The 18,442-nt window shown below is 45.9% G+C and overlaps 1 protein-coding gene across 4 annotated transcripts in view; it reads right to left on the bottom strand.

Annotated features, from left to right (window-relative positions):
- UTRN (utrophin) overlaps window positions 1–18,442 on the bottom strand; it is a 410,412-nt gene that overhangs the window by 279,706 nt on the left and 112,264 nt on the right. For all 4 annotated transcript variants that reach the window (XM_069954241.1, XM_069954239.1, XM_069954240.1 and 1 more), the window contains 6 exons: window positions 14,317–14,555; window positions 11,628–11,808; window positions 10,996–11,141; window positions 7,939–8,151; window positions 6,518–6,631; window positions 5,578–5,733 (listed from right to left, as the gene is read on the bottom strand). In XM_069954241.1, the coding sequence (XP_069810342.1) occupies window positions 5,578–5,733; window positions 6,518–6,631; window positions 7,939–8,151; window positions 10,996–11,141; window positions 11,628–11,808; window positions 14,317–14,555 (1,049 nt within the window). The remainder of the gene's footprint in view (window positions 1–5,577; window positions 5,734–6,517; window positions 6,632–7,938; window positions 8,152–10,995; window positions 11,142–11,627; window positions 11,809–14,316; window positions 14,556–18,442) is intronic.

The following is an 18,442-nucleotide window of genomic DNA, read 5'->3' as shown; positions in this document are numbered from 1 at the left end:
TCTAAATAACTGAACACAGCATCAAACCTGCACCATCAAATCTGCTGCGTATCTGCTGCGTATACGCTGTGTGTGTTTGTACCCTAAAAAAGAAAATAAAAATCTCCATACTTCCAGTACTTATCAGCTGCTGTATGTCCTTCAGGAAGTGGTGTATTCTCTCCAATCTGACACAGTGCTCTCTGCTGCCACCTCTGTTCATGTCAGGAACTGTCCAGAGCAGGAGAGGTTTCTATGGGGATTTGTTGCTGCTTTGGACAGTTCCTGACATGAACAGAGGTGGCAGCAGAGAGCACTGTGTCAGACTGGAGAGAATACACCACTTCCTGCGGGACATAGAGCAGCTTATAAGTACTGGAAGACTGGAGAGAATACACCACTTCCTGTAGGACATACAGCAGCTGATAAGTACTGCAAGACTGGAGATTTTTTTATGGAAGTAAATTACAAATCTGTACAACTTTCTGACACCAGTTGATTTGGAAACATTTTTTTCCACCGGAGTACCACTTCAAAAGGAATTATTAGCAGCTACTATGTGGTTTTTTGTTTTTTTACTGACTCCTGCTGTATAATGGACAATGATATATCATATCATCAATATCTTATCTCGCCCTGGTTAACCCCTTAAGGACAGAGCCTGAAATGGCCTTAAGGACAGAGACAAATGTTATGAATATGACCAGTGTCACTTTATTCATTAATAACTTCGGGATGCTTTTACCTATCCGGACGATTCTGAGACTGTTTTCTCGTGACATATTGTACTTTACATTTCTGGTAAAATGGAGTCGTTAGTCATAACGAATCTTTATGAAAAACACCAAAATAACGTGAAAAATTGTGAAAAAATGCATTTTTCAAACTTTGAAACCTTTCTGCTTATACAGAAAATGGTTATGCCACATAAATTATATATTAAATAGCATTAGCAACATGTCTACTTTATGTTGGCGGCATTTATTAAACTATATTTCATTTATTTTAGACAATATAAAGCTTAAAACATTAGCAGCAATTTTCCAAATTTTCTGTAAAATTTCAAAATCAGATATTTTTAGGGACCTGTTCAGGTTCAAAGTGTATTTGAGGGGCCTGTATGTTAGAAAGCCCCACAAAGCACCCCATTTCAAAAACTACACCCCCCAAACTCTGCAAAAGCACATCCAGAAAGTTTTTTAACCCTTTAGGGGAGTCACAGAAATAAAAGCGAAGTGTGTAAGAAATTAGAAAATTTTTAATTTCTGTGCAGAGATTTTATTGTAATCCAATATTTTTCATAATGATAAACCTATTACCAGAGAAATGCACCCCAATAATTATTGTCCCGTTTCTGCAGTTTATAGAAATACCCCATATGTGGCCCTATTGCGCTATTTGACGCAACCACAAGCCTCAGATATAAGGGAGCGCCTAGTGAATTTCAACGCCTCCGTTATATTTGGGCATTTTTGACTGTATCACTTCAGGTTGGCAGAGGCTCTGGGGTGCCAAAACCTAAAAAACACCCCTAAAGGGACACCATTTAGAAAACTACACCCCTCAAGGAATGTAACAAGGGGTGCGGTGAGCATCTGGACCCCACAGGTGCTTCGCAGATTTTCAGAACAATGTGGTGTAAAAAAGGAAAAATTCTATTTTTTACACTAAAATGTTGTTCTAGCCTTCATTTTTCATTTTTACAAGGGGATAAAAGAAAAAAAAACACCAAACGTGTAGCGCAGTTTCTCCCGAGTACGGAAATACCCCACATGTGGACATAAAGTGCCAAGCGGGCGCAGGACGAGCCTCCAAAGGGAAGGAGCGCCAATTGGCCTTTGCAAGCTGGATTTTACTGGAATGGATTTCAAGGGCCACGTCGCATTTACAGAGCCCTCGTGCTGCCAAGACACTGGAAACCCCCCACAAGTGATTCCATTCTGGAAACTACACCCCTCAAGGAATCTAACAAGGGGTGCAGTGAGGATATGGACCCCACTGGTGACAGGCACAAATGTGGAACAATGTGACGTGAAAGGGAAAAATTTCATTTTTTCACTTTCATGGCACAAATGTGGCCAACACCAGGGGGCCATATCCCCGCTGCCCCCCATGTTAGATTCCTTATGGGGTGTAGTTTCCAGAATGGGGTCACTTGTGGGGGGTTTCTACTGTCCTGGCCGCACAGAGGCTTTGTAATTGCATCATGGCATCCTCTAATGGGAATGGCGGCCATACCTACTTAGCTGGGGAAAAGGGACAATTCTAATTTATTTGGAGGTATTAGGCCAATTATTAGTTTATAAGGTTGAAAATGACAGGTGTCCATCAAATTCAACCTGTGTTGATCCAGAGGAAGGCAAAAAACCCTCGTGAGGCAGACGACAGTAGCCTCATCACAGGGGAAAAATTCCTTCCCGACTCCATAATGGCGATCAGAATAATCCCTGGATCAACGTGACCCCTGAAATAGGAATAAAAACCAAAAACAACCCTAAATGTGCCTTAAAGGAATGTGCTCTGATGGAAATATGACAACTATATACAAAAGGGCCATGAGCCCAAAACTCATCAGAGCAAATTCCCACTAATAAAACGTAACCTTTATTGGCTCATATTAAAAATAAATCTTAGTGTGATTTAAAATATACGCACTCCTCATGCCCAAGTATATATGATCACAACAGGGGATACTACCCCAATGGTGGCGTAGCTGCAGACTACCTACCACTAACTATCAAATAGTATTTGTCTTTGTAACTAATGGACACAGGAGGTGCTATTTAAAATACACAGCGCATAGCCCCTCAACTAGTTTCACCCGCTCTCGGGCGTCATCAGGAGGTGGGCTTATGACAATGCGCGGCCCCGACTCGCTCATATTTATACGTTTCACCCATAGCCATGTGACTTAATTGGGTCCAAAGACCTATCACACGTCCGTATATACAAGATAATGGGCGTACCTTGGCATCCGGCCAATAAACAACGTATACGTCAGACGCCAAACTAATCATGATGTGATACTCACAGTCACCATCTTGTTAGTTCCGCCCTCCATTACATCAGTGTGGCTATCATCTGTCACTCACCTGTTACATCATCCGCATGCGTCCTCCGTGCATCACCAGGGATCACATGATCATCAGCTGACTACTACATTATCTCACGTCACTCTCTCGTCACCTGACCTAGTCATGTGATCGGATCGGAATCCTTCTCTTCACAACCTGGTTACGCATGCGTACGAGTAACATCCCAAAAATGTACAGTATCCACTCTTATTATATATCCCATTTTAATCAATAAAGATAATGGACCTAAACAGACCTTTCTTGGAGATTTTTATTGATTACTCATTAAGCCTAACTATTGTTAGTTCTGTTTAGTAGGTGTCACCACCTCATCTCCTCCAAAAAGTGGAGCAGACTGAGCGGTAGCAGTCCAAATCGGGACAATAGGTACATCAGTGGTATAGGGTTATTGTATATATGTTTTAGATAGTTTTAGGTTTAGTTTTGCAATAAACACTCGTTACTCATATTGCCCTCCTACTGAGTGCCCGGTTCTCACATTGTTACCGCAATAGAAAAAGATATATATAGTAACAAACAATAAATAAATAAGCATCTTATAGATATATCTATGGTAAATAGTTCACCCTTATGATTGTATAGGACCATGTACCGCAATAGAAAGAGATATATATAGTGACAGTAAATAAATGAGCATCTTATAGATATATCTATAGTGAGTGGTTCACCCATGATGATTATATAGGGCCATATACGCATTCGTAACTGGTCTTGATGAGTATTAAGGTATGGACTATAATTAAATAGTTTAACACTTTATGAGCATTAATTCAAGGGCCCATAAACACTATTCAACTGGTTTACAAAAAAGCCAAAAAAGAAAAACCCTCGTTGAGTCCCTGTGGGCTCATACTTGAGAGTCAAGGGCGGATTCTGCCCTCTGTCCAAAGAATGAACGAGTTCATTCTTTGGATGGACGATGGAATCCGCCCGTGCATAGAATGGAGTCTATGACACGGGTGGAGACGCGCGCCTCCATAAGTCCGCCGGCGGGTGCCAGCTGCGGAATGCACAAAGGGTTATCCTTCGCCATTCCGCTGTGTGCACGTACCCTAAATCTGTAAGTGTACCCTGAGGTACTCTCACAGAGTTTGGAGAATTTCACGCCATACCGTCATCTCTTATTGGGACGGTACTGGCGGAAAAGACGTGTCTGCGGGGCAGCGTACGCTACACTATCCCCAGACACGTCACCGGATGATGAGGATGATGAATGGAGGAAAGAAGGAACCCCCCCCCCCCCATTTATCCTCACTGGCTGCTTCGGTGTCGGAGGCAATAATAGCGTATGCGTCCGACGCCGAAAACACCCTGTGGGCCATCTTTATACGGGGATTGGTATATGGGGTATGTAAATGTGTAGTGGTGTAGTGTAAAACTTTATTCCATGTAGTGTGGTGTAGTGTAGTGGTTTTTACGTGTTTTTTTGACAGTAAGAAAAAATATCCCTTCGCCAAGAAAGGAGGTGCTGATAAATGCTGCACTTATGTGCGGTACTTATCAGCAGACAGTGGCGGTAGGACATAGGGGGGAAAAAACGCCTCTACGCCAAAAAGGAGGAGTTGCTGATCAGCGGCGCACTGACGTGCGATGCTGATCAGCACTCAGCGGCGTTAGGGCGCAAAAAAAAAATAATAATAATTTTTAACCCAAAGCAACTGATCAGTGAATGATATTCACTGATCAGCCGCAAGGGGGCAGTAGAGCGACGCTGCCGGAGATTGCCGAGACCCGCCGAACCCGAGGACCCGAGCGTTTCCGAAGATTTCCGACGCTGGACGACCGAACCCAGAAGTGAAGCGAAGAAGATGCGAGGACAGCGAGGACCGCAGATCTTCGCTCTGGACGCCCAGATCAGGTGAGTATGGTACACCTGCACCACACACACCTGTTCTGCACCCCTCAGCTACCTAGCTGAGGGGTGCAGAATCCGACAAAACAGTTTTTTTTTACAGTTTGATCGCCATGATGGGCCGGACGGTACTGGCCGGCCTATCACGGCGATCGTGGGGGCGGCATCAGCGCCATCTTTCCCCAGTGCACTAATGGTGATTGGTGCTCTCGGACAACACCAATCGCCATTGCTTTCCGGGTCACCGATGACCCGGAAAGCTGTTTTCAGCTGCTATATGCTGATCTGTATTATTGATCTGGGTGATTAACCCCTCCCGTGCCGACGAGCAGAGATGGCCTGCTATACATTATAGCAGGCCATCTTCCCCGACCGCTGTGTGTGAACACACAGCGATCGGGGAAACATCGGGCGTAAGTATACGCCCGTTTGCGTTAAAGCCCACCCTGCGGGGGCGTATACTTACGCCCGATGTCGTTAAGGGGTTAATAGTCAATGTCAAACTTCTGTAACAAGACAATATGATAGAGAACCTTCTGGTCTGATGGGAGCCAACATACATAAGCATCTGGTCACTTTAATAGTCAGTCTATATTTCCTGTATGATCGGATGCACGGCCATCTCAGCACTATGGCCGATGTCTCCTTTACCTGCTTACTCAGTCTCTCCCACTGCGCCCGCTGGTCAGCCAGTCTCGGCACTATCCACGTGTGGATCATTGTATCGGAGTGGCTTCTAAGTCCCGATTCGGCATCATTCAGCTTACTCAGACATCCTTCCACGGCTTCCATATCATTCACGAGAGCCTAGAAAGATGGATCCAAAATTACCATGGAGTCATTCGGACGCCACAAAAATAGAGCGCCTGAAACCAGCCGGGGCTATATTTGTACAGCACATCCCGGATCCGTATACTGCGCTATTTTTACACCTGCTGTTGACTTTACACTTTCCATTCACAAATACTGCAGAGTTGGGAGATATTTCTAAGGCCGGGTTCACACTGTGATTTACCAATCTGTTTTTTTAACCGTTATATTAAAAAAAAAAAAAGATTAAAACAAGTGGGAAAAATGGAGGCATTTCTGTGCATCTGTTTTGATCTGTTTTTCAGTTTACTATAAAAAATAAAAAAAACAAATCCAAACGCATCAGGTTTTTTTTAGCTTACACGAGAACGTGGTTGACCAGGTTTTTCTGTGCACTGAAAAAAAGATGCATTTTGATCCTTTTTTTTTATAATGGAAGTCAATGGACATACGGATCAAAACAGATGCACACAAGTTTACATAAATACATACGTTTTTTCAATCCTTTTCCACATAAAAGAGATTTAAAAAAATAAAAATAGATTGCAAAAACGCAGAGCATAACCCATCAACATTTCAGGTTGAACACTAAAATATAAAAGCCTATAATGTATAATATACTTTTTTATATATATGCAGAAGCCCATTTTCAGACACAAGCATCATCTGATGACGACTGTTCTATATGTCCTGCTGGGCAATGGGGTCTATGGGCGTCATAGAGGTGAGGTGCCCAATCAGGACGCCACCGCCACCTTCTAGAACCTTCTAGCCATATTACCATGCATTGGTCCAGCTGTCTCTGTAGACCTTCGGAATCCTCGGCGGCCGTGTGTTGGTTCAGAACAAAGTCTTTCGCCTCACTTATCCATTTCTGTACAGATTTGGATTCGGTCTGAATAAATAAGAGAACATAAGACATGCTATAACACGTAACCCACAAAGGACCAATAATACCGCACTACCCACATAGTGATATACCAAAGTAAGTGTCACATTGGGGGTTTATGCCCTCATTATAGACATATATATATGACTTGTAGTTTCTGTCCTTCATATTCCCGCACTGTTTTATTACCCCTGGGGATGCTGCATTGTGCTACAGAGCGCCAGGAGGACTGGACCTTACTAGGAAAACAACTACTGGAAAGACATTTCCTGGCAGTAACCATCAGTAAAGAGAATTGCACTTGCTTTTCATGACCATAATAAAAGGCTGGAAGGGATCAATCATTCTGCTTATTTCAATCTCCCAGAATTTGGTTGATAATGGTTTTTGTGGGTAATTGTACGATGTCGGCTGATTGTGATGTTTCAACATGTTAAAATATCCCGATCAGGTCAGCGTTGGTCTGCTGCTTGTCGCTCCGTGTAATAGGTGGCCGCAGTAGGCCGCCACTAACTTCAATAGGCAGCCTGGACAATGCTTAGGCCCCTCCCACTGCAGCCCGTTTCCCTGCTCCTAGCTCACTGTCTACAAGTAATAGCCCAGGCAGCGAGCAGAAAACAAGAGGGCAGCCATGGCTGACTTGACAAGTAGGCGCTCGCTTACCCCTCCTTATTGTGCCATGTAATACGACCTTTATTGCAGCACTTGCTGTGTGGTGATTGACAGGTTTCACCACACCCATCTGGTTTCTCCTGCTAACTCTAGCCGGGCTGCAGATGGTTTAGACTAGTTTAGTTTAGAGTAGTGATGGGCAGTCACCCTCAGCACCTATCTCCCCTCCTGCCAGTCTTTGCTCTGTGTGTTCTAGATGTCAGAGGGCCGGTCCAGTCACACCTTGGACGGGTACTCTGGAATCTCATTACTCTGACTATACTTTATAGTGCCTGTCTTGTCTCGTTCTGTGTTTCACCTACATAGTAAAGGGAAATCTGCGCAATTGTCACAGACCACCTGCAGGAACAGTCTTGGCGGAGGCTAGCGCTGGGGCTCACACTGTCTGTCCCTGGATTCCATCCAGGTCTTGGGTTACCTTACTGGCACTTTAGCCTATCAAGTACCTATGGCTTCTTAGGACAGAAAAAAATCTGGAGCAGAAATTTATTATTCCTATACACCCGTTTTCTGGCATGAAAGGAGGGGAGGGAGGGGGGAGGCTTAATAAATCAGGCAGATATTATTCAGGGTCGATCCTGATAGCGCTGGCACGTGAAACACTGGTCTTAATAAATTTCACTGTGTAATTTTTTTTTTACCTCAAATATTTTGAGTTTGGAGGAAATGTCTTCTAGGATGGTGATGTGGTCGGCACAGAGGCTCTTCAGCTTGCTCCACTGCTCTTCTATGTCTCTGCACTCATTCATATAGACCACCGTCTTGTCTTCTGGCGCTCGCTTCTCCAGCAGTCGGGTTTCGGCATACAGCTGATCAATCCCTGGTTTCTGGCTTTCTAATGTCTGCGTGAGGATCTGAAAAAGAGGGAGGGACACTGATGAGGACATTGTCATAGCAATACAAAGTACAAAAACACCTGACAAAAAAAATGGACGTCAGTAACGTTGTAAAGATGTGGGGAATTTCTATGGCCATGCGGCTCTGTACAGTGCGGATAGTTACTACCTATGGTGATCAGCTCTGTACAGTCCGGACAGTTACTACCTATGGTGACCGGCTCTGTACAGTGCGGATAGTTACTACCTATGGTGACCGGCTCTGTACAGTGCGGATAGTTACTACCTATGGTGACCAGCTCTGTACAGTGGGGATAGTTACTACCTATGGGACCGGCTCTGTACAGTCCGGACAGTTACTACCTATGGTGACCAGCTCTGTACAGTCCGGACAGTTACTACCTATGGTGACCAGCTCTGTACAGTGCGGATAGTTACTACCTATGGTGACCGGCTCTGTACAGTGCAGATAGTTACTACCTATGGTGACCGGCTCTGTACAGTGCGGATAGTTACTACCTATGGGACCGGCTCTGTACAGTCCGGATAGTTACTACCTATGGTGACCGGCTCTGTACAGTAAGGATAGTTACTACCTATGGTGACCGGCTCTGTACAGTCCGGATAGTTACTACCTATGGTGACCGGCTCTGTACAGTGGGGATAGTTACTACCTATGGTGACCGGCTCTGTACAGTAAGGATAGTTACTACCTATGGTGACCGGCTCTGTACAGTCCGGATAGTTACTACCTATGGTGACCGGCTCTGTACAGTAAGGATAGTTACTACCTATGGTGATCGGCTCTGTACAGTCCGGACAGTTACTACCTATGGTGATCGGCTCTGTACAGTCCGGACAGTTACTACCTATGGTGACCAGCTCTGTACAGTGCGGATAGTTACTACCTATGGGACCGGCTCTGTACAGTCCGGACAGTTACTACCTATGGTGACCGGCTCTGTACAGTCCGGACAGTTACTACCTATGGTGACCGGCTCTGTACAGTGCGGATAGTTACTACCTATGGTGATCGGCTCTGTACAGTGCGGATAGTTACTACCTATGGTACCGGCTCTGTACAGTGCGGATAGTTACTACCTATGGTGACCGGCTCTGTACAGTGCGGATAGTTACTACCTATGGGACCGGCTCTGTACAGTGCGGATAGTTACTACCTATGGTGACCGGCTCTATACAGTGCGGATAGTAACTACCTATGGGACCGGCTCTGTACAGTGCGGATAGTTACTACCTATGGTGACCGGCTCTATACAGTGCGGATAGTAACTACCTATGGGACCGGCTCTGTACAGTGCGGATAGTTACTACCTATGGTGACCGGCTCTGTACAGTGCGGATAGTTACTACCTATGGTGACCGGCTCTGTACAGTGCGGATAGTTACTACCTATGGTGACCAGCTCTGTACAGTGCGGATAGTTACTACCTATGGGACCGGCTCTGTACAGTCCGGACAGTTACTACCTATGGTGACCGGCTCTGTACAGTCCGGATAGTTACTACCTATGGTGACCGGCTCTGTACAGTCCGGATAGTTACTACCTATGGTGACCGGCTCTGTACAGTGCGGATAGTTACTACCTATGGTGACCGGCTCTGTACAGTGCGGATAGTTACTACCTATGGTGACCGGCTCTGTACAGTGCGGATAGTTACTACCTATGGTGACCGGCTCTATACAGTGCGGATAGTAACTACCTATGGTGACCGGCTCTGTACAGTCCGGATAGTTACTACCTATGGTGACCGGCTCTGTACAGTGCGGATAGTTACTACCTATGGTGACCGGCTATGAAGAAGAAGAACCTGGCTGTAATAATGAACCTATAATCCTCTGGAAATTAAGTGTCAGGCGTCTGTATGAGAATTGAAGGTCCATAGACAGTCCCACTGTGGGAGATAGTGATTGGCTAAGTGGGTACTTACTGCACCAAAGGGATGTAACAGGAAGCAGGAAGAAGCGGAGAGCACCAAGGACCCAGCAGTGTGGAATCAGGCCAGGTGAGTATGGCTTTTTTTTTAATTTCATAGCTCGTGGACTGTAACGTTGTTCCCAAAAAAACCCTTTGCTCTCTCAGACTTTTACACTGAGGACAGGCCACTTATGTCTGACCAGTTCTGCAGCCACATCCAGCCCCGCTGGTGATCAGCTGTTTTGCAGAGCAGCGGCTCCAGACAAACAATGAACTTTGGCAGAAGCAGATGGGTCCTCTCCATATGTAGAGGGTTATGCTAGCTTACTCCAGCACAGCTCCCAGCACCATCACTACTACTTCTAGCTCCATTCACTATGTATATGCTGGTACTGCCAAACAACTAACTGGTGAGGGTGCCAGGTGTTAGCACTGCACTGATCAGACATTGATGGTCTATCCTCACATAACAGATTACATCAGGCAATTCAAAGGGGTATTCCGATCAAACATAACTTTTGATATGTTGCTGCCCATGGTGAGAACACAATTCCTTTCATATTTGTTAAATTATCTGTTTATTCTCTTTCCCCCATTTCTCAGCTGCTGCTTTATGCTAAAGACACAAAAATCTGTGAGTGAGCCTCTCTTTCTGTCTCCCCCTCCTCCCTTCTGAGACAGCTGATGTAAACTGTTGGCTGTATCTGCAACACTGTAGCTTCTTTATAATCCTGGGAGGGTTATTCTGAAATCAAGTTAATGAACTCACTGGGATTATCTCTCCAAGCATTATAAAGAAGATCCCCAAGGAAAAAACATTAGTTATATATAGTTATACTTTATACCTTTCACATCTAATAAATACATATGTAACATATACTGATACTGGTAATACAGAGGAAAGCACACGGACATGTTAGCCGTACCTTGGCCTGCTGGAGCGCTAGATCTACAGTGGTCGGATCACAGAGAGCCGTCACCTGCGACTGTAACTTCTGCTGACAATCCATCAAGGTTTCCTTTAAGACTTTCCGAGTGTCTAAGTACTGCGGACTGGGCTGGTGCTCCAGAGCTGGGGACAAGGGAAAAGTACAGGAGATAGGTCAGAACTTTCCATCTTACAGTCTGTACTGTCACAAGGGATATAAGTAAGTATAACACGGTCACTATGCAAAGCAACAACAGGAGGAAAGCGGAGCTGCAATCCATCAGCAAAAGGATGGAGTCCATGTAATAATCCCAGCTGACAGATACACAAATGCATTACAGTGCACGCTGGGTTATATACTGCATGCTGTGACATGTAATACAGATTATGCTGGGACATGTAGTACAGGTTATGCTGGAATCTCACATAGTAGGGTTTGTGCCATACCCAGAACACGTCCTCATTTTCCATCCCACTTGGATCCTCTTTCTGGTATTGGCACATATACTGCCGTGTGTGACTCCAGCCTAATACAGCCAATGTTTAGTTACGTACCATCGGCTTGAGGACACGTAAACCCCGTCCTTTGATGCCCCTTACATGACATGATAACTCTGATATTTCACCAACCTTTTTGAAACTGTTCGATTTCTTTTTCCATTTGACTCTTCAGTCGGTCATAGTAGTCGGTGACACTGGTTAGGCTTCCTTCAAGAAAGGCCGGGGCAGCTGGCTGGGCGCCTAGTGACAAGGCTTGGGATCGCAGACTTTCCACTTGTGTGAACAGGTCCCGGAATCTGTCCAGCTGCAGCTGCCAATAAGAATATCCCATGGAAATAGTGAACCAGAACCAGAAGTACATTTAAATTTACTGTAAACCCCTTCAGGAAGGTACAAATGTAACATATGCAAAAGTATTAGAACTAGAGATGAGTGCAAATCGAGTAAAAAAAATCCTTATTGCAATCGTTTTAAGATCGCTTAAGCCCATCTCACACATGGGGGGAATCAGCGAAAGACTGAGATCTGCGAATGTTTAGCGAACAACCAACAACGATTTGAGACTATGTTGAAAGATCACAATGAACGATTTCTCGCTCGTCGCGTGATCGTTCGCTGTGTTTACACGAGCAGATTATGGCTCAAATGCGTTCGTACATTGAACGGTTAGTGAAGGTTTAACAATGATTTGGATGTCAGGACCAAAGAAACAATGAACGATTTCTCATTGTCCGTTTGATCGTTGCTGCATTTACACAAAATTATTTAAATTCAAACAATATAAAGATAATTCGCACAATAATCTTCCCGTGTAATAGGACCCTAAGGCAGGGTTCACACTGAGCTTTGGTTTTGTTTAATGGTTTATATAACGGGAATGGTGTGAAGAGACGGCCATCTATTGGTAATGACGAGAGATTAGAGCGGCTCCAGCGTCATTGGTAACCATTTCATTACTGGTGGCTGAAGTGGTTGGATGTCGCCCTTGGGTGTCCGGGAAACATGGATACAAACTATATTCTATGGCTGTATCCACCAGGACTCCTTAAGGGCTGAATCCAACTTCTTTAGTCACCGGTATATAAATTTCGAACATTGCTGGAGTTGCGTTCATCTCTAGTAATGATGGACGCAAATAATTTTCATGAACCAATACCAACAGTTGGACGTCTTTTGGTGTTAAAAGTGACGACCGTCCAGAAAGACGTCCTTTATTTTCGTATAGTGGGGACAGAGCCGGAACCCGGCTTCATTCACAGTTGCAGGACCAATAGTATAAGGACTGTAGTTATCGGGAATCTGTCCTCACCGTCATGCTGCCTGAACCCCAGCCTCGTGTTACAGGGAGAGATCTATCACTGGGGACCAATGGGGCAGAAGTCATGTGACCTGCGTGTCAGGCTGTATGAAGGGGATGATAGACTTTATGTAAGCGAGTCAGAGCATTAGACGCAGCGATACAGAAACCCGACCTCCAGAGGGCCGTCTAATCTGGTTAGAGAATATTATTTCATATTAAAAAAAAGATTAAAGGCTGGAATCTCATCACATCCTAAACTACAGAGATTTACCCTGGGAAAAAGAACGTTCCCAATATAATGTGGATCTGACCGTACAATATATCTGTATACCAAGGAGTAAAGCCGCATCATGGCCGTTATTCTATACTGTAGGTGAACGGCCACTGACTTCACTGGAGAGCATAAGAACACGGAAAACACATCCGTATTCTTACCTCAAAATTACGGCTGCGACTTACTTTTATTTTACTGTGTGTGAACATGGCCTAAAGGGCCCCTCTGCAGCGGCGTATACGGTAGGTGTGATATCCATAGACCCCAATAACACAGGAGGGTCGTTTGGGGCTTTATTTGGACAGTATACATCACAGATGGCCGTAACTCACTGTACAGAATGTGAAAAGAAAAAAAATTCCCTGCGGTATCCATATGTTTACACTGGGAACAAAGATGATGGATGCCGCCATGAAAACCCTAAAAAGAGAAGCAAGACACCCCAGCAACCCTGAGGCCCAAAAGAAAATAAATAAATACCTGCAAATAATAAGATAGGAAACATGTAAAAAATAAAAGTATAAATCTCATTTGTTCTTCAAATTAAAATGTAATCTTACAGCGACCTCACACGCCCCCTGTGGACTCCGAGATAATAGAAGGCACTGACTTTTGACATCGTCCAGACATATAAACAGTTTAGATTGCACCAGACCTCTGTCTAGAGACCCCCTGCAACGCTTATTACCTGCTAAATGAGGGGTCTGCGGGCTCTTTAACCAATCCAGAGGTCTGTCAGGGAACCCCTTTGAAGGGATAGTTCACAAAAAAAAAAAAAAAAAAATTCTTTCACATCAACTGATGTAATTGTAATTTACTTCTATTTAAAAAAAAAAAAAACTCCAGTATTCCAATACTTATCAGCTGCTGTATGTTCTGCAGGAAGTGGTGTATTCTCTAGTCGGACACAGTGCTCTTTGCTGCCACCTCTGCCCATGTCAGGAACTGTCCAGAGCAGGAGAGGTTTTCTATGGGGATTTGCTGCTGCTCTGCACAGTTCCTGACATGGACAGAGGTGGCAGCAGAAAGCACTGTGTCAGACTGGAGAGAATACACCACTTCCTGCAGGACATACAGCAGCTGATAAGTACTGTAAGTCTTGATTGATTTTTAGTAACTTACAAATCTCTGGCACCAGCTGATTTTAGGAAAAAAAGATAATTCGTAGACAACCCCTTTAATAAGCGACTGATGGATAGAGCAGTATGAATGGCTGTAAGCTGCAGCATGGTGTATAGGTTTACCTGTCTGGCATCCTTCAGTGACTGCAGGGGAAGCTCCTGGGATGGTGAGGGCTGAGTCCGCAGCCATTCCTCCTCCAGTCTCAGCTTCTCTTCCAGACTATGTAACTCTGTGAAGTAAGAAGTGATGGCGTCCTGGAACAGAACTCCCTTATAAAGCTCCTGTATTTGGCCGCTCGTGTTGTTCCATTCAGCCTTTAATCTGTCCAATGATTCCTTCACATCGTCCTCCGGCAGATCCTCTGCAACAATACAATCACAATCCGATTTAGTACATGGGATGGATTAATGACCATGAGGACCGGCCTCACTTGGAATAGAACTTTTATTATTACATTAGAATCTGACCCACAAAATACATATAATGGAAACAAAAATTACCCTAAAAAGAAAACTGCTAAATAAAGACAGCAGGGGGCGCCGTATACTACAGAAAGAGAGAGCGGCCTCTGAAACCACCGAGATAAATGACATCTAAGTTAGGAAATGGAATTTAGAGGGCAAGAGGAAGATTTGGATTTATTAGCATAATACCATGAAAGGACTGGAATGCACGTCCTACACCAAAGGTACAATGAGAATATAGGAGGAAAGTACACGCTAAAGACGCCGTTATCTCAGCAGACGTATAAGGCTGGGGAGACGGAAGCTGCCGGAATATAGGATCACGCTGAATGGAAAAAGGTCAATATAGTACGGACACAAAAACGTGTCCGCAGTCGTTTACAGAACCCGATCAGCTGTGTGGCCGTTCCTGCAGTCATCGGTCAGTCGTCCCTGCAGTCAGCGGTCGGTCACCCTATCCCCAATACGTGCAGGCGACAGGTGACGATTTCTCAGTAGGTCAGAACGGTCCAATCAGCTGATGAATGAGCCCCGGTGACCCATCACACACAGCGGGATAATCCTCCATGTATAATAATAAACAAGGTTATGGAACAATATGTGGTGGCCGGAGTGATACGCGCTGCGCCCTTACAGTGAAACAGCAGACGCAGGGGACATTTTGCCAAATCCTACGCATTTTTTTTACAAGAGCAAACTGGCGAGGCTTCTATACTGACAAGCGGGTATATCCGCCACACACAGACCTGTACTGACCACAACTGCTCATGTGATATACCAGGGGTAGGGATCTCCAGCTGCTGCAGAACTACAACTCCCAGCATGCCTGCACATGTAAGATAAGCTTTAGCTTTGGTTCTCCAGGCAGGATGGGAGTTGTAGTTCTGCTGGAGGCCGAAGGTTCCTCGTCCCTGTGTTATACTAAAGAAGATAAAAATGTCCGCACACCAATCAGGTCTTATTCAATAGATGCAGCGAAACGTCTTATAACGACTGATACCGATCCCTCAAGCTGATACAAAGACAACGTATCACAGGCATAACTCAGGCTGAACCAGCAGTGTCCCACCGCGCCTGACACTATCTGTGCACATGTCGTCACCATGGAGGGGTCAGCTACTTATTAACACAACTGGTTTAGCAATATCTGCAAACAATCCAAGCAGCGTCCGTGCATCCTGCTCCAGGGCCCATGCAGCGTCCATGCATCCCGTGTATCCTGCTCCAGGGCCCATACAGCGTCCGTGCATCCCGTGTATCCTGCTCCAGGGCCCATGCAGCGTCCATGCATCCCGTGTATCCTGCTCCAGGGCCCATACAGCGTCCGTGCATCCCGTGTATCCTGCTCCAGGGCCCATGCAGCGTCCATGCATCCCGTGTATCCTGCTCCAGGGCCCATACAGCGTCCGTGCATCCCGTGTATCCTGCTCCAGGGCCCATACAGCGTCCGTGCATCCCGTGTATCCTGCTCCAGGGCCCATACAGCGTCCGTGCATTCCGTGTATCCTGCTCCAGGGCCCATGCAGTGTCCATGCATCCTGCTCCAGGGCTCATGCAGTGTCCGTGCATCCCGTGTATCCGGCTCCAAGGCCCAAGCAGCGTCCGTGCATCCCGTGTATCCTGCTCCAGGGCCCATACAGCGTCCGTGCATACCGTGTATCCTGCTCCAGAGCCCATGCAGTGTCCATGCATCCTGCTCCAGGGCTCATGCAGTGTCCGTGCATCCCGTGTATCCGGCTCCAAGGCCCAAGCAGCATCCGTGCATACCGTGTATCCTGCTCCAGAGCCCATGCAGTGTCCGTGCATCCAGTGTATCCTGCTCCAGGGCCCATACAGCATCCGTGCATCCTGCTCCAGGGCCCATACAGCATCCGTGCATCCTGCTCCAGGTCTCATGCAGTGTCTGTGCGTCCATGTATGGTCCGTTCATCCAGTGTATCCTGCTCCAGGGCCCATGCATTGTCCGTTCATCCAGTGTATCCTGCTCCAGGGCCCTTGCATTGTCCATGCATCCAGTGTATCCTGCTCCAGGGCCCATGCAGTGTCCATGCATCCAGTGTATCCTGCTCCAGGGCCCATGCAGTGTCCATGCATCCCATGTATCCTGCTCCAGGGCCCATACAGCGTCTGTGCATCCTGCTCCAGGGCCCATGCAGTGTCCGTGCATCCCATGTATCCTGCTCCAGAGCCCATGCAGTGTCCGTGTATCCTGCTCCAGGGCCCATGCTGTGTCCGTGCATCCCGTGTATCCTGCTCCAGGGCCCATGCTGTGTCCGTGTATCCTGCTCCAGGGCCCATGCTGTGTCCGTGCATCCCGTGTATCCTGCTCCAGGGCCCATGCCGTGTCCACGCATACTATGTATCCTGCTCCAGGGCCCATACAGCATCCGTGCATCCAGTGTATACTGCTCCAGGGCCCATGCTGTGTCCGTGCATCCCATGTGTCCTGCTCCAGGGCCCATACAGCGTCCGTGCATCCTGCTCCAGGGCCCATGCAGTGTCCGTGCATCCATGTATCCTGCTCCAGGGCCCATACAACGTCCGTGCATCCTGCTCCAGGGCCCATGCAGTGTCCGTGCATCCATGTATCCTGCTCCAGGGCCCATACAGCGTCCGTGCATCCTGCTCCAGGGCCCATGCAGTGTCCGTGCATCCCGTGTATCCTGCTCCAAGGCCCATCCCAACGCTACGGCTGGTTCAAACTACGTTTTTGCAATCAGTTTTTTTCCTCGGATGAAAAACGGATCAAAACAGATTCAGGTTTTTTACCGGACACAAAAGTAGGGTCAGCTACGTTTTTGTGTACGTTAAAAAAAACAGATCAGTTTTAATCCCTTTTTTCTATAATGGAAGTCAATGGAAAAAACGGAACAAAACGGATGCACACAAATGCATGTTTTTTCGTCCGTTTTTGGCAAAAAAAAAAAAAAACGAATGGAAAAAAAACGTAGTGTGAACCCAGCCTAACGAAGAGAACGTCAGCAATCTGCAACTTGTAAGGAAAGCCCATCCTCTGCAGTCTCTCTAGTAATATACTGCACAAATGCTGAGGAAACGCTGAGGTCACTGTGCACACACTGCGTATTAATTATACTGAGCAGGGTTAATATACTCAGGACTCTTAAAGGGGTACTCTAGCAATTTTTTTTGTTTCTTTCACATCAACTAGTGCCAGAAAGTTATATAGATTTGTAATTTATTTCCATTTAAATGTCCAGTCTTACAGTACTTATCAGCTGCTGTATGTCCTGCAGGAAATGGTGTATTCTCCCCAGTCTGACACAGTGCTCTCTGCTGCCACCTCTGTCCATGTCAGGAACTGTCCAGAGCAGCAGCACATCCCCATAGAAAACCTCTCCTGCTCTGGACAGTTCCTGACATGGACAGAGATGGCAGCAGAGAGCACTGTGTCAGACTGGAGAGAACACACCACTTCCTGCAGGACATACTGCAGCTGATAAGTACTGGAGAACTGGAGAAAATTTAAACAGAAATAAATTACAAATCTCTGGCACTTTCTATCACCAAATGATTATAAAGAAACTTTTCATTTGTTGGAATTCCCCTTTAAAGGACAACTCCCACAAAAAATTTTTTTTGCTCATTTAACACACATTACAAACATTTCCATCTAATTACAGTAGTCCCCACCGTGCACATATACTATATAGTAAGAGCATTCGGCAGCTACATCTTAGTATCTCCACATTTGTTTTACATTTGTGGAGACATCAGACAGACATCCCAATGTTCTGGCATCCCGTCCCTCATCCTGAGGAGTCTA

Source organism: Dendropsophus ebraccatus, chromosome 15, assembly GCF_027789765.1.
Source record: "Dendropsophus ebraccatus isolate aDenEbr1 chromosome 15, aDenEbr1.pat, whole genome shotgun sequence".
NCBI classification, from domain to species: Eukaryota; Metazoa; Chordata; class Amphibia; order Anura; family Hylidae; genus Dendropsophus; species Dendropsophus ebraccatus.
Note: the sequence above shows the minus strand (reverse complement) of the source record. Positions and strands in the feature narration are given on the sequence as shown.